The 25310-nt window shown below is 43.1% G+C and overlaps 1 protein-coding gene across 2 annotated transcripts in view; it reads right to left on the bottom strand.

Moving 5' to 3' along the window:
- The window catches only part of ttc27 (tetratricopeptide repeat domain 27), a 131979-nt gene that overhangs the window by 82862 nt on the left and 23807 nt on the right, over positions 1-25310 (bottom strand). For both annotated transcript variants that reach the window (XM_047352192.1, XM_047352191.1), the window contains exons 4-8: positions 20703-20846; positions 18562-18664; positions 8648-8806; positions 8367-8506; positions 1420-1532 (exon numbers count right to left, since the gene is read on the bottom strand). In XM_047352192.1, coding sequence (XP_047208148.1) covers positions 1420-1532; positions 8367-8506; positions 8648-8806; positions 18562-18664; positions 20703-20846 — 659 coding nt within the window. The remainder of the gene's footprint in view (positions 1-1419; positions 1533-8366; positions 8507-8647; positions 8807-18561; positions 18665-20702; positions 20847-25310) is intronic.

Genomic DNA, 25310 nt, shown 5'->3' on the forward strand with positions numbered 1-25310 from the left:
ATAATATTTATTCCTCTTCAAATGTAGATCTGTCTATATGACTCCCATTATAATCTATTGAATATAGAATAAAGTTGTAATGTTCTAGGCCCAGCAGATGAAGCAGGAGCTTGAAAGGACAGCTGGTGACCATGATGACAACTCTTCTGATGAAGACTGTGGAGCTGCAGTAGCAACACTGGTAAAATAAAAGGATACAAAGCATCCTCTTACCCCACTATTTCATTTTCCATAACAAAATTACATTTTTGGCATCTATTCTTTTATTCTTCTTTTTGTTTCCAGAAAAAGCCAAAGCTCTCTGCGCTTGAGGAGCTATTTGCTGATGATGACATGGCAGTTGAAATAAGACAAGAGAACAGTTTTAGCACCACAGAGAAGATTCACGAAGAGATCTAGCAGTACAGAGGTCTACCATCTACCCTACCCTCTGTGAATCCAGTGACCTGGTGGAGGAATGTGAGGGACACTATGCCAATGCTATCAAACTTGGCAACCATGTGTGCAAGCATCATCCACACCCTCAGAGCGTACATTTTCTACTGCTGGAGACACCATCAGCCAGGAGCGGGCTTGTTTGTCTCCTGAGGAAGCAGACATGTTAATTTTTCTGAAGAAAAACTGCTAAGTAAAAAGGTCCTCAGTATGTAACAGTGAGCATTAGACCCCTGACTTGTCATTTCTTTGCAACTGTTCTTTTGCACTGAAAATAATTTTTTTATGTAAGAAAAGTGCCTGGAATGGAAAAATCTGATTTAAAAATGAAACTCAAAATTTGTATTTCAATGTGTAATGTTATTTTCTTTTTGTTAGAATTGATATTATAAAACTGGTATCTAAAAAAGTATCGTTCAGGAACCGATATTGAAGTGAAGGTATCGGTATTGGTACCGGTATCGAAAATCTTTGATTGGTACCCAGCCCTAAACGGGTCCCGTCATTTTTGATGTCGCAGAAGTGCAAGTTGATGACTTGAGCCAATTCTCCAATTTTGCCACTTGTAACCTGTGCACTTCAACCCCTATGTGCACTTTTACAAAGTACACAATTCATAGAGGGGTGTAGGGTGTAGTGTGGGTATTGGGTGAGGGACAGTGACTGCAATAGACTGGTCAACCTCATCATTCAAAGTCAGGGTGACACGAGGCGAAGGAACATCTGAACGTGGAAGAAATTCCTCCTGCAGCTGACCTGAGTGGATAATTAGCTAAAAATTAATGTTCTAAACACTTTTTTCAATCCACCTCTGCATTCACTTTCTTTTGTTCAAATGAAGTTCAGGTTGTTCTGAAATAGCCGGAAGCCAAGTCATGGTGACTGTAGCACAACATGTGCTGAGAATCCTAGTAATGTTTTAAAAACGCACATACAGAGATGGGGTTGCAAAGGTCGATCTCAGGTATGGGGGAGTTGACCTACCAGACACCCAGCAGGAGGGCCTGTTCTTCAGCACTCAGGTCAGGCAACGTGTACTGATCTGGCTCAGCTAAATTGACCTGATCCAACACCGTGTCATCGTCCAGATGGTAATCCTGTGAACAATAAAACAAAAAAAACTCCAGTCACATATGTATACTTCTGCCAAAACTATGTTTTGTAAGAGACCATTTGTTTTTGCAATGCATAGCATAGTACAGGAATTTTTCTTATGAATATAAAGATCTATTACCCATAACTTAATAGAAGTCAACACATTAAGTCAGCATAAGCTTGTTTTAGTTTATTTGATGAATAATAAACACTACTTACTAAAAGTCTGGGATATTCAGCTTTCAGGTGAAATTCCAGGATGAACCTAAAATGCACTATAACCTTTACCGGTGAACCGAATGTGACCTCTAAAACTCTGCATGCACATGTCCAACTGTTCCATGTTTCAGTACTTTTTACACAACTTGCTGTTCTCTACCAAGGAGCTAAACAGCTCAAATCACAACAGGTGTTCGATCCATAAATCAGCCCATAAATCTCCTGATTCTGTCAGAATTTGTCTTTAAACAGTCCTCATCATGCTGTTCACATTCAGACATCATGAGAACAATTGATCAACAGTACCTCACCACGGCAAGGCTTCAAACAGGAAGTTCTCAGATGGAGGTGGCCACTGAGCTTAGAGGAACACAGAGTGTCATCAGCAAGTTGCAACAGAGATACAGAGAGTCTGGAAGAGTCCTTTGGTCACATCCCACTGAAGACCGCTTCATTGTGAACGGTGCTCTGCAGAACTGTATGATGGACACTTGACTCTAGGTGCATTTAAGGGAGGTTAAAAGGTCACGTCAGACCATTTGAAACAGTTTACATCAGGGTGGTCTGTGTACTAGACGACCTGCAAAGGTACCTGACCACACCACCAGCTACAGGCATCGTCGTCTTGCATGGGCCAGGGAGTATTTCCTCTGGATGTGGGACCAGTGGGCCTCAGCGATGTTCTCTGATGAAAGCTGATTCACGTTGAGCAGAAATGATGTTGGAGACATCAAGGAGAGCTCTATGCATCAGTTACTGTTGTCACCAGACCAGCCTTCGGTGGTGGTGGTGCTGCAGTGTGGGCAGGTGTGTCTGGTCAACACAGAACTGGCCTACATTTTATGGATGGTACAGTGACTAGCCCATACTACCTGAATAACATCATTAACCCAGTCATTGTGTCCCTGCATTAAACAACACAGACCTGGTTTCATCTTCATGGAGAACAGTGCTCCAGCTCATTGAGGTCACACCATTAGGGAGCAGCTGCTGGAGACTGGGGTGCCTCGAATGGAGTGGCCTGAACTTTCTCCAGACATGAATCTCATAGAAAACCTATAGGATCAGTTGAGACACTGTCTAGAGGCTCCTAACTCTGTACCCCAGAACCTCAATGAACTCAGAATTGTTGTCTGAGTGCAAAGAAATTGCCCAACAGATTTACTTTCACAAGCAGAGCATCACAGCTAATGCTTTAAAGCTCTGCTTGATATTTATAGAATAAACTTTATTATAAACTTCTTTGGGAATATTTCAATTGTTACGGACACGGAGAATGAAATGAAAAGGAAAAATGAAGCTCAAAAAAGAGAGAGATGGGGAAAAAGCGGAGAAAAGGAGGAAAGAGTGGAGGAGAGAAAGAAGGATAAAGAGAATACAAGATTACACCCTGCTTGCTTATACACCTACAGCTGTTTTTTTTTTTTTTTTTAACAAAATAGTACACGGTACTTATGAATGTAAAATGTACTTAGTGAGAGGTGCAGTCCAAAATAGAACATCTGTGTATCTGTCAACACCTGAAGCTTAACACCTGTGAGTATGGGTGTGGACGCGCTTTTGTATACAAGGTTTCTCCACAAAAATATGCAATAGCGAGTGTGAGGACCCACAGGCCTGCCCCATGGTCCCTGGACGGACACTGAGGAGATCTGAGTCACAGACATCTAAAGGCCCCCAAAGCACAGGAACCCCAGGAGAACCACTGCCGGGACTAACGCAACCCCCCCAGAGAAGAGCAGTGGAGAGTCCCAGGGGAACCACCCCGCAGCGACAGTGCAGAAGCCCCAGGGAGCCGCAGCGAAGAGTCCACAGGCCCCGCCAGCAGCCGTCCACGCCCAAGCAGATCCAGCCATGGACCCAGAGGCCCAAGACCCCGGGACACACCACCCCCCAAGCAGAGGCCCGACAGAGCCCAGGGGGCCAGGCCCCGGCAAGCAGCCACCGGGAGTGAGCCAGCCCACACCAAAGCACCCGGCCACGAACACCAACAACCACAAGTACACCAGTGGGCAGAGACTCCAACCACCAGCAGGCGGTGTGGCGGGGAGGAAGCTGATCCAGGAGAGGGAGCAGTTCAAGACACAACCTGTCGCAAAAAAAAAAAACAGGCACAAACAGTCACAATCACCCACTCCCACCCTCATGCATACACATAAAATCACTCACACCCAACATAAGGATAACAACAATGGACGTCATGCACTCACTCACATTCCCCATGTATACTCTATACTCCCAGGTCCAGGCGCCTGTACCCCCTCAGGGCAACCAGCCCCCGGACCCAGGATGTAGTCCCCTTCCCTCCTGGGGCAGAGGCAGGCAGACAGCGCCGGTACTGCCCAGACCCGGGTGACCCCGGCCCAGCTCCCGCCCCCCTGCCCCAAACCCAGTCCCCAACAACCCCCATCCGCCTCCGGAGAGGGGGCTATGTACAAAAGAGGGGTCCACATGGCCCAAAGCAACCCGCCAACCGAAGCCGCCCCAGGACGGAGCAGTCCCGACCCCCCAACGAGCCCTGATGTCAACCCCATGAGTCTCCCACCCCCAGTGAACCCCAACAAGAACAAGAACCTCCCCACAGAGCCACGCCCAACAAGGACACCGATATCGAACACATCCCCCCGAACCCAAACGGCACGAATCCCCACCCCCACAGGGGCACACCCCCACAGGTGAACTCCGCGGCCGAGAAGCCAATGAAGCCACACCCACACAGCGCAAGCTCCACACACAGCCCCGCTCTAAGAACCCCCGCCGCACCCCGCTCCCCCACCACACAGCGCGCCGCAACGGCAAGGCAAGGGCCCTGCGCAGCGCCACCCCCGCCCACCAGCGCAACAGGGCAGGCCCCACCCAGCACCGCACCCACAACCGGACCCCGACCCCACACCATGATGGGACAAACTCATCCACCCAGAGGTCCCCGGCCAGCGGCGGGCACCCAGGGCCAGTGACCCCACCATGCCCCCCACAGCAACAAAAAACACTACATCACTGCCACTGCAACAACCGCCCAGGGAGAAACACTATCCAGCTCAGCTCCACCATCGCCGCCCAGCCGATCCAAACGCCAGTGACCCCACGCCCTAGAAGTGGACACAACCCCTCCACCCCACAGGCCGCAGCCCCTCCACGCCACCCCCCAGTCCACCGCCCCGATCCTCCCTCGGACAAGACAGCCAGCAGAGCAGCACACCTCCGAGCCCGCCCAACACCCCCAGACAGTACCAGCAGCTCCAGCCCACCAGTCCACGAGAGGGATACATGCACCGGCCAGGGACCTGGGCCATGCGGGCCAACCGCTCCAGGCCAAGCACACCCCACCAGCCGTCCCGGTGTAGTCACAAGACATGCTCTGCCAAGGGAACCCAAGCGATCCCGAGAGAGCCGAAAATCCAGCCCAGCACCACACAATCCCCAAGACCCGACCCCCAACCCCAGCTCAAACCCGACTAGAGGGCCCATTCCCTCTCCCGGCCTCCGACCACAGATGGGGAATAGCAAACGGGGGTGTGAAAAGACCCCAAGCCTGCCTCCCCCAGCTCAAATGTGGTGTTGATGCGTGTTGAACCCTCAATGTCTACATGCAATTATACCCTTAGAGGTGAGCGCAGGCACCAGAGGTTAGGCTACTAGGATATCCTTCTCTCCTGATGCCATTGAGTGCGCCCACCCCCAAGACCCTACATGTGAATGTCATGAAAATGTTATAAGTGAGAGTGTCTAAGTTGTACAATAAAATTGGGGCACAGGCTGCCATGGGACCGCAGAGATGGAAAACCCTTGCGGCACTCCGATGGCGCACCCGGACCCCAAGGCCCTCCATGAGTGGTATTGTGATAGAGCTGGCAGAGGGAGGTGTCTGGGGATGGGGAGGGAAAGACTGGGGGGCAAACCGCTCTCCCAGGGAGCCAGCTCCCCGGCTGACCCCAATAGGCACCCCCGTTTGCCGCGTCCCAACAAAGGAGGGAGGCATAGGCACATCTGCCGGGCAAAAAACTAGGGACAGGTAACAGGCCCCGAGAACCAACTGAAAACCGGGACCAACGTCCCCAGCCCCCCCCCGGAACCACCCAGCCCCTCAGACCCCGAACCACAGCCCCGTTACCTAGTCCGCCGCCCGAAGTAGCCACCGACCCCCAACAAAAAGGACCCAGCCACAAGTGCCCAAGCGGCCAAGAATGCGGCCCCACTCCAAACAAAGGAGCAGACCAGCCAGCCCAGCGCAACCAAAATACGCCACACAAAGGAGGGCACATGACCAGCACGTCCAGCCACCCCCGAACCCACGGGGCAGAGCCAACAGAGCGCCCAGCCCCCGAAGCCCGGCACCAGACAGCACCCACAACCAGGCAAGCAGGGCAACAAAACACATCCCACTCCAACACCAAGGCCGCCACCAAACCGCACCCGACCCAAAACGGCAGGCCCACCCAAATGTGCAAGCTCCAGGCCATGATAGGTACATGCACCCCCCCCCCCAAGGGAAAGACACCGGCCCATCGAGCCGAAGGGCGCCACAGAAAGGCTCCAGCACACGGAGCAAAGAGGTCACACCCCCATCCAGAGATGCAGACCCACCTACATCCAGGTCAGCCAAGTAAAAACGATAGAGCCAAACCAGACCAACACCACCCATCCTTCTGTGCATTCGTAGGGGCACGGCGAGGACCACTAACCCCAAGCACACCGAACCCACCAGGAACCATCCAGCAAACGAGCAAACCCCACCCCAGTATGAGGCCGAGACGCCCGACGCAAGCGCAGAGCCCAGCGACGCCCGCCCTGCCGCACCCACGCCCAGAGGTCAGAGCCGCCGCGCACAGGACCACCACCCCAACAACACAGCACGCCATACAGTGGAGGACGGAATGCAGCAAAGAGCATGAACTTTTTACATTTTCCATAATTTTCACCTGAAAGCAAAATATCCCTAACTTTTTGTGAGTAGGGTATGTTAATTGTTCAGTGTTTTACTTGTATTAATTTTATTCAGAAACACTGACTTTTTTATTTGAACAGTTTCATGCTGAAAAGAGTGATTGGTTCTGACACGCCTCTAACTCTACAGGCAGATTATTGGCTAAAAAACAACTAGAAAACCCTGTCCATCTCCTGGACATTGTTCCTGGCTGGTTGGCCCAAGGCCAGGCCGATAGTTTCCTCTGACTTAAGCTGTCTACATATTCGAAAGAACATTCCTAAGGAAAAAAATGTTCTTTGTTCATCTTCTACCTGCTGTATTTATATATAATTTCTGTATCTTTTTTCTTTATCTTTTTAATTGTCTCTCCATCTTTCTGTCTCTGTTTATCACATTTTGTTTCTGTTTCAATCTCAATTTTTAGTCTTCATCTATTGTCTTTATCCATCCATCCATCCATCCATCATGTATTTAATTACCAAGCTCAGCCTTACAGACCCAGGGGGACTATTTCACCTCCGACAGCCAAGCCAGGTCAGAACCTTTTATTTGGTGCTGACTGGACTTTAGCTGCATTTCTGGGACAGGACATGAAACAGTCTGACTGTTCCATGTACTTATCGCTATGTACCAGGAGTAGGAGAGTTAGCCCTGCTAACGGAGGAGATCCCCAAACCAGCCCTCCGACACAGAGACAGAGGTCTCAGTCTTTTCAGTCAGAAATCAGGAATTTTCACTTAATCTCCAGCATAAATGTTTTCAACAGTGGAATTGGTGATCGGAAATAAAATTTTTTGCACACTGTTATTAACTATTATATATTCAGCCAGTTCCAAAACAAAAACTTTATTGTTTTTAGTATTTATTACTACGTATATAAATATTAGTATAGTATATAAATATTCCACCCCCCTGCTTTTCGAACGCTGACGGAAGCCAAGTGGGTTAAATCAAATTCTGTAGATGTAGTTCCAGAGGGCGCTGTTGAGCCTGTCCAACTGAAATGTTCAGTCATATTCTGATGACTGGATAATAAATCTTAGTTATCACAACTAACTTACAGACACTTCATGGTATTAAAACTATAATTTAACACAGACAAATGAATGTCCCCTGAAATGCAAAGGGTTACATTAATTTCAAAAGCTTCAGCGTTTTGAATCAAATGCATAATTTATGTATTTGGCTAAATCTGTCCTTTATTAGATTAACCATTTGTCATGATTTCTATTTGTGGTCATTTGTGGCAAGGATGGCGTAAAATTAGACATTTTTCTTAATAAAACTATTTGGGAGAACAGAGTGAGGTAGAGGGGCTGCTGTGCCAAAAATGTCCATAAACTGTAATCCTTCAAAACCAGCAGACATAATCTCACTCTGAACTGAATTAAACTTGAGAGCTCCGCTGAACCAGACCATTCTTTTCTTTCTAATGGCTTTATGACAGATGCCCATGCTGTCACGTCAGGCTGATTACCTCAGTCATGGATCAGATGTCCAAACCAAATGAGATTTTTTCTGTCAATTACAATATTAACCTGGAGGTTCCTATATCTGCCTGTACAAAACATGTGGGGCTTATTCAGTAAGAATCAAAGTATAAAACAGGCAAAAACATCTATAAAGCCAAGTTAAGTTACTAAACTGGACAAATAAACTGTTATCCTAAGAAGATTGAGAATGTTCTTACTTTGGGTAGACTGGCCTCTGGTGTGGGAGTGGGACTGGTCTCACTGACCCTCTGATCGGCCTCATCATCTTGCCTTTTCACCTCAAGGATGAGCTGAGCCAAAAACCTTTCCTGGAAGCGAGTCCGTTTCCCGAGAGCACCTAGATTAAAAAGAACTGGCTCATGTAAAAGAGTTTACCCTCGATTTGACCAAATATTCCTTGGCTTATTAAGAATCCCAACAATCAAAAGAGCAGACTGGAGAGAGATTGAGAGAACCAGTTAACCAGTATCCCACACACCTGTCATGTTGATGTGGAGCCCAGAAAGCTCCTTGGCCCTCTCAATGTGCTCTTTGGCGGCCCGGTACTCATAGTAGGTCAGACTAATGTCGGCACACTCCAGGTGGAACTGGACAGCGAGACTCCTCTGGTCGGACAACACTGACTGGCATTGCAGCACTGGAAAAGAAACAGAATAACTTTTTTAAGATTGCTTCTATTAATAATACTATGAACCAATAGCCTGTACAAGGTGCTGTATAAGGATAACAGGAACAAACATGGAGTATATTCACTTTGATCCTTTTTTTATTTACCTTGTCCTGTCCGGCAGAGTAGCACTCAGAATTGTTGTCTGAGTGCCATGAAGAAGCCTAACAGATTTACTTTCACAAGTAGATCATTAAGGTTAATGCTTTAAACGTTATTGGAAACTGTTTTGGGATTATTTCAAATGTTATGGAGATGGAAACGAAAAGGAAAAAATAAGGAGCAAGAAACAGAGAGATGTGGGAAAGGAGAGAAGGGGAAAAGACTGGAGGAGAGAAAAAAGAAGGATGAAGAGATTACAAGATAACACCCTAGAAGATTGCTTCTACACATGCAAAAACATATATAATAACAGCATTGTTACCAAAAAGTGCACGGTACTAAGGAATGCAAGATGTATTTAGTGGCAACTGCGGCTAAATATAGAACATCTGTGTATCTGTTAACACCTGAATCTAAACACCTGTGGGTTTAAGTGTGAACATGCTTGTGTATATAAGGTTTCTCCATAAAAATATGCAATAGCAAGTGTGAGGGGCCACAGACCTGCCCCCCTGGACCCGAGACATACACAGAGGAGATCTGAGCCACAGACATCCAACGGCCCGCCAGAGAAGAGCAAGGGGAACCACCCAGCAGCCACAGTGAAAAAGCCTCAGGGAGCTGCAGCGACGAGTCCACAGGACCCGCCAGCAGCCGTCTTTGGTGGAGCAGATCTAGCCATGGACCCAGAGACCCGAGACCCCAGGACATATCGCTCCCTGAGCAGAGGCCCGACAGAGCCCAGGGGTCCAGGCCCTGGCAACCAGCCACCACGAGTGAGCTGGCACACACCAATGCACCCAGCCCCGGACACTGAGAACCACAAGTATACCAGTGGCCAGAGACACCAGCCACCGGCATTTAGAAAACAGGCCCCACATTCAATAGGGGGCCTTAACTGATCCAGGAGAGGGAGCATCCCAAGACCCAACCTGACACAAAAGCAGGCACACACAGTCACAATCACACATTCCCACCCTCATGCATGCACATAAAACACACTCTGACTGACACACCCAACATAAAGAAACACAACAATGGACGTCGTACACTCACTCACACTCCCATACGTACTCTATTATCCCAGGTCCAGATACCGATACCCCATAGGGGCAACCAGCCCCCGGACCCAAGAGTTGGTCCCCTTTCCTCCGGGGTGGAGACAGGGAGACCGCCCCAGCACCAACCCACAGTAGTGCCGGCACCGCCCAAAGCAGAGTAACCCTGGCCCAGACACCTGACCCCCCGACACCAGCCCCCGACGTCCCCCATCTCTATCCAGAGAGGGGGCCATGTACAAAAGAGTAGTCTACCTGGTCCAAATAAGCCCGCCAACCAGAGCCGCCACAGGATGAAACAGTCCCCAACCCCCAATCAATTCCGATCTCAACCCCATCAGCCCCTTGTCATCCATTCTGGGGAGATAGACCGGCTGGGCTGCGCAGTACAACATGCGCAGCTCAACAAGCGTTGCAGCTCTGACATCACCCCGGATTATAAAACCAGAGGAAAATAAACGTTCGCTGGCATTTCCAGCGTGTCTCACAGGACGACACCATGGAGGTGCATATCTAGAGACAAAAGCTTACAGGCGAACTTTTCCTCCACACGGCCATTCCCGGAAGAGCTTGAAAGCTGGAATTCTGTCTGATACAAGAAGCTCAGAAGATTCATATACCAATCAAAGACCCCGCCGAGACACCAGCGCAGGTGGAAACTCACAGAGGTTTATTTCCAAGACTCCTAGTTGATTCAGTCAACTGCAACGGTTCTTCATATTTTCTCCGTTTTGGACGGATGAGAAGTTTATTGTTTCTGAGTTGATCACGGACACGTGTCATTCTGGTTCCTTCCCTGGTTTTTCTTATTCAGACCTACTACCCATCCTCAAACCGGTGGAGAGAAGAAATCAACGTCAAAGTAATTTTGTTCTTTATTTTTTTATATTAAATCAGATAGGTGTATTTAGAAGTCTGGGCAGAGTAGGACATAGTTTAAGGTGATTTAGAATCACCAGTAGTCAGTCCAAGGTATCTAATTGTTGCATGCAATACTGACTCGAGTGTTTTTGCCTGGCCGATCCCTAATCAGCCAGAAGTTAGAAGTTGGACTTTTAAAGTTTTTCATTCAAAGCAGCTGCGATCTGGGGCTTGCCTGACCAGTCCTTTGTTCCAGTTTTATTACTCATGGTATTAATTACTGTTTTTATTATTATTATTATTTTATTTATTTATCCTTTCTAATATTACCTTACTAGAGGTGCACCTTTAATCTGTCTTGCTGCATAAACCTTTAATTTCCCACTAGGGGGATGATAAGGTTCATCTTATTTCTGTATTAATAATTGTATGATTGTTATAGAAGTTTATGTTCTCATTTACTCGACTGTTAAGAGGGTGTATCCCTGTGCAGTCGAGCCGGCAGTATTTTATTAACTTACTGTTGTTCATTGTGGAGAGAATATCTCTCCATCTTTCCACCAACTTCTCTGCTTAAGACACCCTTAGGCTCACTAAAAGTCCTCCTCACTACTCTCAACATTTCCTCACGTTAGAAGTTCTCTTAAGGTTTCAGATGGTTGGTGAATAACCCTGCAGCCTTGAAGGAATGTTCTGCTAGAATGAAGAAGGAAAGCTAAAATTGCAATAACCTCCTCCAAGCTGTGTGTTCCCTGACTCTTCTTTCCTTCTGACCTGATAATAAATTAACTCCTTTCACTGAGACAAAGAGATCCTCCTCAGGAGAGACTGGCATGGAAACAAAGCTGAGAGCAACTGGATAATTCCATCATCAAAAAACAGAAATTTCTATCTCTATTCACCATCAGAAACCAACAGCAGGGCTGAAGCAGCCAGAGCCATCAAAATTACAAGAATTGTTACATGCAAGACATCAGATTCACCTTAAGAACTGCTATTTTCACACTGAAAGAAATAACTGACTGCAGGGAGCAAGAGCCATCAGTAAAAGGCAAGAAAAAGAAGCCATGGACAAATTTCACGAAATAGGCCTAAAAAAGGAAAACACGCTTGAATTTGGTTAATTACAGGGTAAGCCGTGTTCAGTAACAATGTACAACCACAGAAAACTACTGGATGTTGAACCTAAACAGTAGCGTCTTTCCAAAGAGCACAGCTGGCTGAAGCTGCATCTTAAAATCAGTCCAACAGTCCTAACCCGAACAGAAACATCCTCACTGATCCGTCTCCTTTGTATTAAAAACACAAAGTCAGCCCAAAGCTGCTAAAATAAAACACCTGAAGTCCTGTAAAAAATTTAAATAGCCTTCGTGTTTTTCTAATGCAACTGGATATTTAGGTTTTTAATATCTATTTCAACAATGCCAAGTAATTCAAGTACTATAATTAAAAACTCAAGAAAATACATTTCTGTAAGTTTCTGTAATATATCATTTAAAAGCAATTTCTGTAAAAATGAAGACACCTTCACATTTATTCCCACTTAAAACTTCTTTTTTAATGTATAAAGAACATCTGTCAATAGAATTAATTTTTTCTTTTCGACATCGGTAACAAGACATAAAAGCTGGTCTGGAATGGGCTCCGAAAGCATCACTAAGAAGCTTGAGGAGAAGATGACACGTATATGTGTGTGTGTGTGTGTGTGTGTGTGTGATCATTCAGAAAAGCTCAGTTTCAAATCAATCAAAATCTTTTCTGGATGGGTTAGGATGACTATTCATCAGATAAAAATGTCATAACATGCCTCACTTTATTATCCAGTCTGGACCAGATGACAATATGCTCACATGACAACATAGAATAAATGTACAGTAAATGGTTTGGAATTTACCTACATGTAGCAGAAGAAATGTTCATTAACAAGCAGGAACCAGAAGCTGCTGAGTGTTGTGCTTTTATCACGTTACAAGTTGCAAGATGGATCCCATGCTGAGAGATAGTTGGTCAGTAGTAACCAGTGACCCTGAAGGGGATGTAGACCTAAGTAATCTTTATAAAGTATGAGATATGGACTCTGACTTTTAATTTCTTTCATAAAAATACCACCTGGATTTTTCCTTGGCAGAAAGTTGGCACATTTGTGTCCATGTTTTTGTCCAGACATGTTAAACCTGTAGGAAAGTTTCATATTTCCACTGTAGTCAACTGAAGCAATTAAAAAGACACAGTCAGGAGTTTGTAAACTAAAGTAATAGCACACTCAAACTAACATCAGTTAATTAAAATTGTCCAACTACTAATGTTCATTGTGATTAAAAAGAGCTGAGGAAATGAATCAGCAGCATCTTACCCTACAGAGCACCAAACCCATCTAACCGAAACCAGACATCCTTGCAGCTCCAGTACAAAGTGCAGCAGCTCAGGGGGAGATGTCAGCTGCATGCTTTCACTGCATCCACTAAACCTTCTCTTCTAACAGCATTCAAAAAGGTTGTGTGGCTGACTGCTGCCTCACATAGGGATTAAACGTTTTGTTTTTGTAACCAGCAAGTACTGTTCCTTCTTTACCATTACCAATCATCCAACAGAATACTAAACAGCAGCAAACCTGGTGTTTGGCTTTATTCAATGAACATCCAACTGAGATTACAAGATACGTGGAAAAACCAACTAAATCTTTTTAAATGTACACTAACAACAGTCCTGATGGGACATTAAAGGAAATGGAAGATTTTCCTAATGGAAGTACAGGAAGTAAAGCATGGCTTCTTCCTGTCTTCTTAAATGATTCGGTCATGTCCCCAAGAAATATAAAGGAGATACTGTAACTGTCTTCAACATGATATGGATAGTGTATGAAGGTATGATCATCCGATTTGATCACAGTATAACCTTATTGGTCGGTATTTTGTGTTGTTCCATGATGGCCACTCTGTGCCTTAAATAAAAAAGTGCTCGGTCTAGCCAACCACCTATTGCTTCTGTCATCTGGACCTCATCTTGGCTGAAAAAAATCCACCTAAAAGACTTTACACACTGACATGTGGGCTGACATGCACATATTTCTTTAGTTTGTGCTTCTGTGGGGTGGTAGTTTGTCTTATTGGCTCTCTTTCTGTTTTGTGTATTCCAGCAATTTTTATACATTACAAATTTGATAAAGCACTAAGAATAAAAAGAGAAAATTGTATAATAGTGCCACTGTGAGCAGCTCTGAATTTAGGCTCTACTAAACCCTGCATTGAACTGCTCTGACTATAATTAAGACAACACCTGTTTTTAACTGTTCTGAGTACTCAGGTACAGTGGGGAACAGGAACCACAACTTTAAACATAACTTTTTATTTCTGCACAACCTTAGACGTTCCAATGTAGACAGAGCACTTATTTTACAGATTATTCACACAGTGGAGCCTCCAAATATAAACACATCAAAATAAGAAATTTTCCAAACAAGAACAGCACAAGTTCCCTGATTAGTATTTTCCACACATACACATTAGCCTGCAGGTGAGCCGACCCACCTAATCAGCCGTATCCTGCATGGCATCTTGAGGAGCACTTTGGAATTCTGTCTCATTTAACTGACATGCCTACAAAATTTGATGCCTATTTTTGTGACTGAACTTGGTCTGGGTGTTTGCAATAACTTGTGTGTTGTATCATTATGTATTGTGATTTTATCTTTATACCGCTGTTAACAAAATCCCCTGGTGAGGGGCAATAAAGGTTTGGCTGGAGTTGAACACAGGGTGACCATCACCTGGATGTCCAAGAATCTAATCTTAAATCCTTCAGTAAATGGTAACTGGACGTCTTTTCTTCTTCCTTGAAAGTATTTCACACCTCAAACATTTATCCCTCAGATGTTCACACACTTTCATACCTTAAAACATCTCACAAATTGGTCTTGTTACAAACAAATCTAATGACTAGGAATGAGGACCTAATGTCAGCTTCACACAGTCATTCCAGCGTGATTTCAGCAAGTTTATATTAAACCTGATGGATCTCTAGTTGTGATCCTGTTTGTGTTGTCATCTGACTGCAACCATCAGGTGGCGGTAATAAAAAGAGCCTGCAGATTTAGCAAACTAGTAGTAGTGTTTTTTCTCAAAGGAATATCTAAGCTTTGATCCAGCTGCAAAATGCTAAGACTCTGACTAACAATGGCCACTCATAGATCTACAAAGCCACAATGGCTATGGGAAACCTGTTGAGGTGGCAGAGGCCATAAAGAAGCATTCACTTCATTTATTGTCTAACAACATTTTCTACACTTCTTTTTTTTGGACAAATTCAAATGAATCAAAAACCAGTTTCTTCTTCCAACACCACCTTATTTGTGCAGCCCATAGACCAGCAGGAATCTCCAACCACATGGCAAGGAGATAACTGAAGTTAGGCAAGATCCTCACTTCCCCCAGACTGTGGCCAGGTAAGAAACACTGTTCGCTACAGTCTGCCAGCTGATGGATACCAGTCCAGAATTAATCCAAACCCAAGAGCTCCCCTTCCTAAGCAACATATTATTAGATCTTTCTCCTCACCTTTACGTGCCTCACATATGCCACCCTCAGGTGAGCCATGTTGGGATTCTTACTGTACAGTGAAAGAGTGGTACCTTGAAAAGGCATCAAATGACTTCAAACCTTGTGCTGCACAACGCTCCTAAATAAGCATGTGCGATATATATCATCTTTAATAATACTGATAGTATCATTTTAGCGATGAGGAAGTGAGCAGAATCAATTAATCTACTCTTTCCAAAAGAGAAATCTTACTTTCTGGACAAACATAGGTGAAATTATTGCGCCGGCATAACCCTCACTACAAAGACCACATAGTGGTTTCCACAAAGAACAGTTGCACTTTGTTGTGCACTCCAGATTAACAAATATTAATACAAATGTTTCAGTGAGTCTGCACCTTTGATTCCAGATTGTTTGGTCTATTGTTTTAATATTGAAAATAGCATAAAAAGATTATTACAAATCTATTAATTGTTTTTTCAAACCAATGAAAAAGGTAAGTCTTCCCTGAAAAATGTTTTGTGGAACCTTTACAGCAATATTCATAGAAAGCCTTTCAGGAGGGCAAAAATATAATACATTGTATGAATATATGATAAATACAATTTATCCACCACCCATTCTCCTGAAATGATTTTTTATTGTCATCGTAAAATAACTTCTCTCTTAATGGCTTGAATTAATAAAAATTTATATTTCAATATAATTAAGAAAAAAAAAAAAAAACTATTTCATGATCATTGAAATTACAAATATACTAGAATAATGTGCAATTTACGTGAAATGCAGTGTGGAGGTTGCAATCAAGGTATATGTGAGAAAAACTCAAACGATTTAATTGGCAGAGACTTTAGAAAAGCAGAACTGTGATTATCTGCTGAAGCACAACTCTTACCTGGAAATCTTGAAGCTAAAGTCAACACAAAGAAAGTTGTAAAAATGTAAAAAGAACAGCAAATACTTTAAGTATAGGTAGAATTGGTAGTTGATCTACCATTCACTGATCTACTATTCACTGCAGCAATAGACAAACTCCCATATTTTCTCAAATTCTCACTAGATAGTTAAGCAACAAAACACAAGCAAATTATTTTCTGTTGAAAATACTTGCTATCAGAGCCTGCTTCCAAAAGAAAGTAAATGCCAGAACTAGCACCTTTCCATTTTCTGTCCATCTTCTGGGTATCGGCAACTCTCGCCTGTTTTATATCCTTATGATTAGTTGCACCAGTTTAAATGGTGCTTGATTTGTTTAGTAGTTTGGATGGTCTGCTGTAGGTTGGTAGAGTGGAGATGAGTTGAGAGTATCTATCTATTCATCCATTCATCCTCAGAAACTCGACTTGTACAAAATTTGTTTAGACTAGACTAGTTGAAAGCAAACATGAATACCCACATTTTGATGTATAAATAAACATACTATGAAAGGTGCAGGAGTAGAAATAATTTGTTTACAAACTTTTTGGATTTATGTTATAGCCCTAGGCCTTGTCACCCATCTAAGATTTGAATGGTGTTTCTGGGTGTGTATGTGGAAGTTTGTAGGTTTCAACAATCACTATGTTGTAGAAGCATTTAAAGTCATTCCCAGAGTGCTGTCTGCTAAAACCAGCCACCACAGAAACAGTTTCTTCTTCCAGGCTGTTTCTCTGATGAACCCTTGACAGTCAGAGATCCAGAACAACACCATGCATACATGGACTGATCTCACATTATATTCCATTGTAAAATCAATTGTGTATATATGTACATTAAAAAATATATTCTTTATTATTGAGAGCAAAGCTTATCAGAGTTAAATTCCTTGTTGGTCTGTACAAACCTGGCAATAACGCTGATTGTGATTCTGAAATACCAAAGGCAAAATCGTTTTTGGTTGTGCTCAACAGCTAGATGGACAACAAAAGCAAAAGATGCCGATAAGCTCTGATGCTAACTAATGGCTACCAAGCCAAGCAGCACTACAACCTTGCAGACTGTCAAAATGCCTCAAATGCTTCAAATACAGTGCTTGTTATGCAGCATCCTCAACATTTTATTATCTGCATTAGATTCTGCTAATCAACATCACTACATAGGTAACTCAGTCTGACCCATACAGCTCATAGTCTTTACGGCTTTGTGACGACCTCCTGAGATGGATCAGAGGCAAAATAATAGTAGTTTGAATCTAATGACCCCTTTCATCGACAGGCTTTTTTTAGCTGATCACAAAGACGAAGGAACTGGTAAATCACAGATTGGTAGAAGGATCTGATAAGAGGTCATATATCACTTTATATCACAATCAAAACACAGTCAAGTAAACTACAAAAAGCATAGCTTTCATTTACCTGGGTTGTTTTGTTGAGCATCTCCACCTCAAATTCTTGTAAATTATGTCCTCAGACTGCAGTGGCGATGACGGAGGTTAGCCTCTGAGTGCTGGAGCAGGGCTCGCCAAAATAAAGGTCAGTATCTTCAGCAATGAAACAACTGATGATTCTGACACACTTATTGCCCTTTATAACTTATACCGAGTCACTACAAACTCCCTGGAAAGACATTATTTTGATAAACTTTATTTATTATTATTAACTTTATTTATATTAGATACTTTATTTTGAGATTTCAGACCTCAGAGTTCTATAACTTCTGAGGTGAGAGAAGGGGCGACAGCTCTGGTCGAGATGAAATCCCGGTGGTCTAGCCATAAACCTGTGATCATCACAGCTTTAAAACTGTAAAACTGAATTAAAATTAATTTAAAGTTAAAATAAATGTATATAATTTACAGAGATTTAATAAAGAGAGTCTGTGAGGTGTCCCAAAGGAATATACACCACACACAAGGAGCAAGTGCGGTGGCCAGCTATGTCTAGGAGAGACAGGGTTAAACACTGAAAGACAGGGTTTAGTGTATCATCTGTAGAATGAGAACAGTAAGTTGTTGGCCGGTGCCTTGTCTCTGGAAAACATACTAAAGATTTGTGTGTGTGTGTGTGCTATTAACTTTGACTCATAACATCATCGGTTTCTTACCATGAATAATTTTGGTAATTTAAAGTATTACAGTATAGTTAACTATGCACAGATTATTTCAAACATCCTGGTTCTAGTGGAAAGACAAAAAAGAAAAGATACTGAAAGGAAGTTCAGCAGTGTTACCAAAACCTGTGTTTCTACAGACCTTTGTCCATGCTGCAGTGGGCCAGGCTGAGGAGCTGCGGAGAACGAGCCTCCAGGATTTGCTGGTGTAGGTTGATGTAACGAAGAGTCCACCAGGGCAAGAGCTATACAGTTAAAGGAACCAAAATGGAAGTCAGATCAGTTTCTATCAAATGGATTATTTTCTTTCAGGTCAATAAAAGCTAATATAAGTCATAAAGATCAATGCATTCAACTAAATTACAACAACTGGTGTCTTTGTTTTATATGAAATGTATATCCTTTATGCTCCACCAATACAACATCATACTCAAATGTACCATGTGGAATAAAAGAAAGTATTGCCGAAGCCTGTAATGCACGTTTTAAATACTCTTGTGGAAGAGCATGTGGTCCAAAAGATAAGGCAGGGTTTGGAACCTGACATGCTTTCAGCTCACAGAGTTCACCCAGACATGCTGATCTTGAGGCCCCATCAGCATAAATAAAACACCAGCATCCACAAAGATGCATGCCAGAGGAAAGTGCTGAACACACAGTAAAAACAGCAAAGTCTTTAACTTTTTCCATCTGACTACAACAAAGACAAGTGGAGGGGAAAAAGCAATGTCTCTCAGCCAGTAAGTGCATTGTTGCACTAAAGCTCTTCGTAATTCTGCCCTCCTGTTCTTGTTTACCACTAGAGCTCTGTAGGAGAGGAACTGAACCGTGTAAAATCTTATTTGTGTGTCGGCTTGCAAGTGTCTCCAGCATTTTCCAATATAAGAGCAGCACATCCTCTGTAGTATGGCTGCTGTATGAACCTTTAATTGTCTGTCTTACTGAATCAATGTCCCACAGGTTGTATACGCACATGCAGTCCAACCAAGCATGGTCAGATGGCAATTATCTACGTCAGAATAGAGCCAGGCATGCTGAGTTGGAAAGTTTTTGGTTTCTACATCTCTGCTGTTACGCAGTGTCCTGGGAGCATACAGCAGAAGGAGGACAGAATGGAGGACTAGTTACAGACGAGGAGAATAAAAACCATCATCTGTACAGGGCCATGCTTAAAGTCAGAACATCTCACCTTCCCACTATTTGGCAGAGAACATTGCTGGCAGGTAATTTTCTTATAGGCCATTAGAATTTAAAACAGCAAAAAGACCTTCAGGCCATTATGTCCTTACCAGTTGCTTACCTGAACAAAAGACAAATCTGTATGACAGCAGGGATACTGTTTTAATTCCAGTCATTCCAACTTCTAAATTGACTTAAATCTAACCTCAAGTGTACAGTTTTCACATTGTCACTAAATAATAAAGTCAAACTGAAAAAGCTGTGTGTGAAAACACTACCAATGATTCTTTAGCTTGTAGAACCACCTTCACCCAGGAGGAGTAAGAATCTAATTTTATTACTCTCTCACATCGTTGTGGACAAATGATGTGATCCCAACACACCAGTTTAAACAGACTGAGGTCTGTACTTTGACCGGGCCTTTGCAACACCTTCCTTCTTTTCTTTTGCAGCCATTCTGTTGTAGATTTTCCGCTGCTGTGTTTGAGATCAGTGTGCTGTTGGTAACTCAGTTTGGACCAAGCTTCAGCTGTGGGACTGATGGCTTCACATTTGATCCTAGAATAATTTTGCTATACAGAGGGGTTCATGGTCCAGTCAGTAAGGTAAAGACACCCAGGTTATATGGAAGCAAAAGCAGCCAACCACCATCATGCTTAGCAGTTAGTATATGCCAGGAACTTAAAAAAAAAAAAAAGCTCAACAATCTAAAACAGAAGGCTGGCTCTGTTCTGGGGACTCCTCTGGAACTTCTGGAGATCACTGTGAAAAGAAGGATTCTTCATAAAATGAAGAACATTATGGAGAACTCTGATCATCCTCTTCATGAGACTGTCCTACAACAACAGAGTGTCTTCAGTCAGAGGCTTCTTCAGATCTGCTGTAAGACAGAGCACTACAGGAGATCCTTCCTGCCCACAGCCATCAGCATCTACAACGGCTCTTTGAGGAAACCTTCATAATATGAGCTATAACAACATTTAATTTCCCTTTGGGATCAATAAAGTATTTTTTAATTGAACTGAGTAATGTTTGTACTGTTATGTGCTGAAGAGTTGGACATAATTGTATTTAACTCATTAGGTGAGAGAAAAGCAGACTTACCTGAAGGTTTTCCATTTTGGGAGAGCACTTGGTGAGAATGACCTTAGCTAGCAGGAGGAGGAAGGGATGGACCACCAGGCTGTATACTGACTCGCCATCGAGAAGCAGGCTCGAGTGGATTGCCTCCATCAACAACTGGGAATTCTAGTGCAAGAAGATCAAAAATGATAAATAGAAGTGAGAAAAATCTTATGTCTTAGCACCACAGCGCAGAAATATCCTTCTGAAATTTGGGAGTAAACAAGGAAACAGTTGAAATCAGATAGTTGATACACTGTAAAAACATATAATTTTTTTCCTGTTCTAGGACACTTCGTTAAAAAATATTTCTATTTGCTAAACTCCAGAATAATTAGAGGCAGAAGTTGTAAAGAATTTTGCTGGTCCAAAAACTGAGAAGTATAAAATAGGTAATATTTTTAAACAACTGCTGATACTAGCATTGTAGCTGAATTTATGCAGATATTATAGCCCTGGCTTCACTTTATGAAAGACTGCTGTACTAAATGTTCAGATGTGATGATGTTATATACTTTAAATGATTGATTATCTTAATTTCAATTCCCATGATGGCTTTAGAAGGATTTTAGTGTCAAAATGTTTGTTTGTTTTACATCAGGTCATGACTGACCCTAAACATACAATGACACACACAATGCTATGCTGCTGCCAGAGAACTCTACAAATCCTTCACATCCACACACTGAATCTAACACTTGGAAGCAATACCAACAGATCTTCATAAAACATCTATTCACCCACTGCCAGCTGTTTATCCAGACCCGAGTCTTGATAGGCCTCAAGAAGGTAAGGCACAAACCTGCTGAGCAGTAGCAGAACTGCCTCAGCCTCAAAGAAGAGAAATTCTTCAGAACAGAAATCATGTAGGTCGATAAAATAAACCATATTGACCCAACAAATAAGCCCCAAAATTATTCATACCCTTGGCAGATTGACATTTAAAGTAATCTGAGCAACAAGTTTCTTCTGTCAGTCTGCCCCAGGGCAGCTGTGGCTACGATGTAGCTTCCCACTGTCAGTGTGTGAATGTGTGTATGAATGGGTGGATGACTGATTGTTGTGTAAAGAGCTTCAGGGTCCTTGGACAAGACAAAGAAGTATACAAGTGCAGGCCATTTCCCATTTTACCATAAATATCGTTTTAAATAGAAATCTGCCAGGGGTATGAATAACTTTGGGATCAACTGTATCACAGCCTCCCAAGAGTTTAAATATCAGTATTGGCAGAAACTCCTGTATGTCAGGCCACATCCTGCAGAAATGTCACTTCTACACAATTTAAAGTTCGTCTAGAGTCATTAATTCACACTTGGATGTCACTGCATTTGCTATATCAGAATCAGCTTTATTGCCAAGTTCGTACATACAAACAAGGAATTTGACTCCGGTACACTTTGCTCTGTGGTTTTGTTTTTGCATTACAGAATATACATATATACAATATACAAATATCCACATAAATAAAAATAAATATCTAGTGATCAGGAAAATAGTCACTGCAAACACCGATTATGAAATGGCTGATTTAAAAAATATTTACAATCCCGCAAGCTACATTTTGCAACCTCTGTTAAAATAAACTATATACTTGCTGCATTACATCCTAAGGTGCATCAAGCATTCTCTGTTACTTAAAAGGTCCACATGAGAAGGGCTCTCCTACGTTTGCCCTACTTTTCATCTGTGCTGTCAGGCATGTGTGGACGAGCTGCAACCTGTGTGATGGCACCTAAATCACTGATGCCAAAGACATGAATTTGATAAAAGAAATGGCCTTCTGCTCTGGCATAAAGGCTGTATGAAAGACACTATTGTGCAGTGCTATGAGGAAGCAATACCTTGAAGCTGGTGTAATATGGAACCAAGAGAGGCTTTGTTACTGGGAACCTCTCTGGCATCTCCATTCTACCTTTGACTAAATACTTTGTATGAAAATACACACAGAAAAATGAAGAATTAGCAAAACCAACAGATAAGAACCCCACAATTGATGATCAAACAAACTCTTCTGATGTAAACCACTAGACTTTTTGGCCATGTCAAAGCCCTGTCCTGACACTATGGTCAGTGATTCCAAACCAATTTATTTCTCCAATAATGTTTTGGAAGAAATCTTCACCTCCCATTCCTTACAAAGCCAGCATCAGAAACTTTTACATAGCTCCTTGGAGAGTTCACGCATATCCCAAAAACATGTTAGCTGCTCCTCCAACATTTAGCACTCCAACTCATCCAGTAGTAGTAGTCAATCCTCCTAGACAAGAGTGGACAGTCATTGCATTGTCTGGTTGATTTTGCAGCAATCCCTCATACTGAGCATGCATGTAGCAACAGTGGAAAGCAAAACTCCCCTTTAACAGAAAGAAACCACCAACAGAACCAGGACCTGGCAAAGTGTAAGCAGCCATCTGAGAACAACCTATTGGAAGGTTGGGTACAAAAAAAATACAAAAGGACTGATCCAGAAGGACTTTTTATGTTGAAGAAAAGCTAATGACAGTAGTAGCTCCTTTACAGGCTTCATCTAGGAGAGAATCACAGCTAAGCAGATGAACTCTGAGCCAGTTTTCAAGTCTATAGAATGAAAGGGAGAACATACAGTTAGTCACTGTAGAAGCTCAGCCAGCTACAGGTCCTTCTCAAAAAATTAGCATATTGTGATAAAGTTAATTATATTCCATAATGTCATGATGAAAATTTAACATTCATATATTTTAGATTCATTGCACACTAACTGAAATATTTCAGGTCTTTTATTGTCTTAATACGGATGATTTTGGCATACAGCTCATGAAAACCCAAAATTCCTATCTCACAAAATTAGCATATCATTAAAAGGGTCTCTAAACGAGCTATGAACCTAATCATCTGAATCAACGAGTTAACTCTAAACACCTGCAAAAGATTCCTGAGGACTTTAAAACTCCCAGCCTGGTTCATCACTCAAAACCCCAATCATGGGTAAGACTGCCGACCTGACTGCTGTCCAGAAGGCCACTATTGACACCCTCAAGCAAGAGGGTAAGACACAGAAAGACATTTCTGAACGAATAGGCTGTTCCCAGAGTGCTGTATCAAGGCACCTCAGTGGGAAGTCTGTGGGAAGGAAAAAGTGTGGCAGAAAACGCTGCACAACGAGAAGAGGTGACCGGACCCTGAGGAAGATTGTGGAGAAGGGCCGATTCCAGACCTTGGGGGACCTGCGGAAGCAGTGGACTGAGTCTGGAGTAGAAACATCCAGAGCCACCGTGCACAGGCGTGTGCAGGAAATGGGATACAGGTGCCGCATTCCCCAGGTCAAGCCACTTTTGAACCAGAAACAGCGGCAGAAGCGCCTGACCTGGGCTACAGAGAAGCAGCACTGGACTGTTGCTCAGTGGTCCAAAGTACTTTTTTCGGATGAAAGCAAATTCTGCACGTCATTCGGAAATCAAGGTGCCAGAGTCTGGAGGAAGACTGGGGAGAAGAAAATGCCAGAAGTCCAGAAGTCCAGTGTCAAGTACCCACAGTCAGTGATGGTCTGGGGTGCCGTGTCAGCTGCTGGTGTTGGTCCACTGTGTTTTATCAAGGGCAGGGTCAATGCAGCTAGCTATCAGGAGATTTTGGAGCACTTCATGCTTCCATCTGCTGAAAAGCTTTATGGAGATAAAGATTTCATTTTTCAGCACGACCTGGCACCTGCTCACAGTGCCAAAACCACTGGTAAATGGTTTACTGACCATGGTATCACTGTGCTCAATTGGCCTGCCACCTCTCCTGACCTGAACCCCATAGAGAATCTGTGGGATATTGTGAAGAGAACGTTGAGAGACTTAAGACCCAACACTCTGGATGAGCTAAAGGCCGCTATCGAAGCATCCTGGGCCTCCATAAGACCTCAGCAGTGCCACAGGCTGATTGCCTCCATGCCACGCCGCATTGAAGCAGTCATTTCTGCCAAAGGATTCCCGACCAAGTATTGAGTGCATAACTGTACATGATTATTTGAAGGTTGACATTTTTTGTATTAAAAACACTTTTCTTTTATTGGTCGGATGAAATATGCTAATTTAGTGAGATAGGAATGTTGGGTTTTCATGAGCTGTATGCCAAAATCATCCGTATTAAGACAATAAAAGACCTGAAATATTTCAGTTAGTGTGCAATGAATCTAAAATATATGAATGTAAAATTTTCATCATTACATTATGTAAAATAATGAACTTTATCACAATATGCTAATTTTTTGAGAAGGACCTGTATGTCTAGGAGAGACAGGGTTAAACACTGAAAGACAGGGTCTAGTGTATCATCTGTAGAATGAGAACAGTAAGTTGTTGGCAGCAGCAGTAGCTCAACAGATTTCTTTGTGAGAGCAGACAGCAAAGAAAAGGTGGAGGGGTGGGGCACTTTGTTTAAAGATTTATTAAAGTGTAAAAAAGTATTTCTGGGCAAATTTGACTCTTTTGAATATTTGGCTCTCCAGGTAAAGAACCCGGTCCGAACAATGTTCTTGAATATTTACAGGCCTCCTAAGTCCAAAATAAAAAAATTTCAATGGTTTTAATGAACTTTTATCTGTGATAAGTGTTGATTATGACTGTTTAA

This window comes from Girardinichthys multiradiatus, chromosome 22 (genome assembly GCF_021462225.1).
Source record: "Girardinichthys multiradiatus isolate DD_20200921_A chromosome 22, DD_fGirMul_XY1, whole genome shotgun sequence".
NCBI classification, from domain to species: Eukaryota; Metazoa; Chordata; class Actinopteri; order Cyprinodontiformes; family Goodeidae; genus Girardinichthys; species Girardinichthys multiradiatus.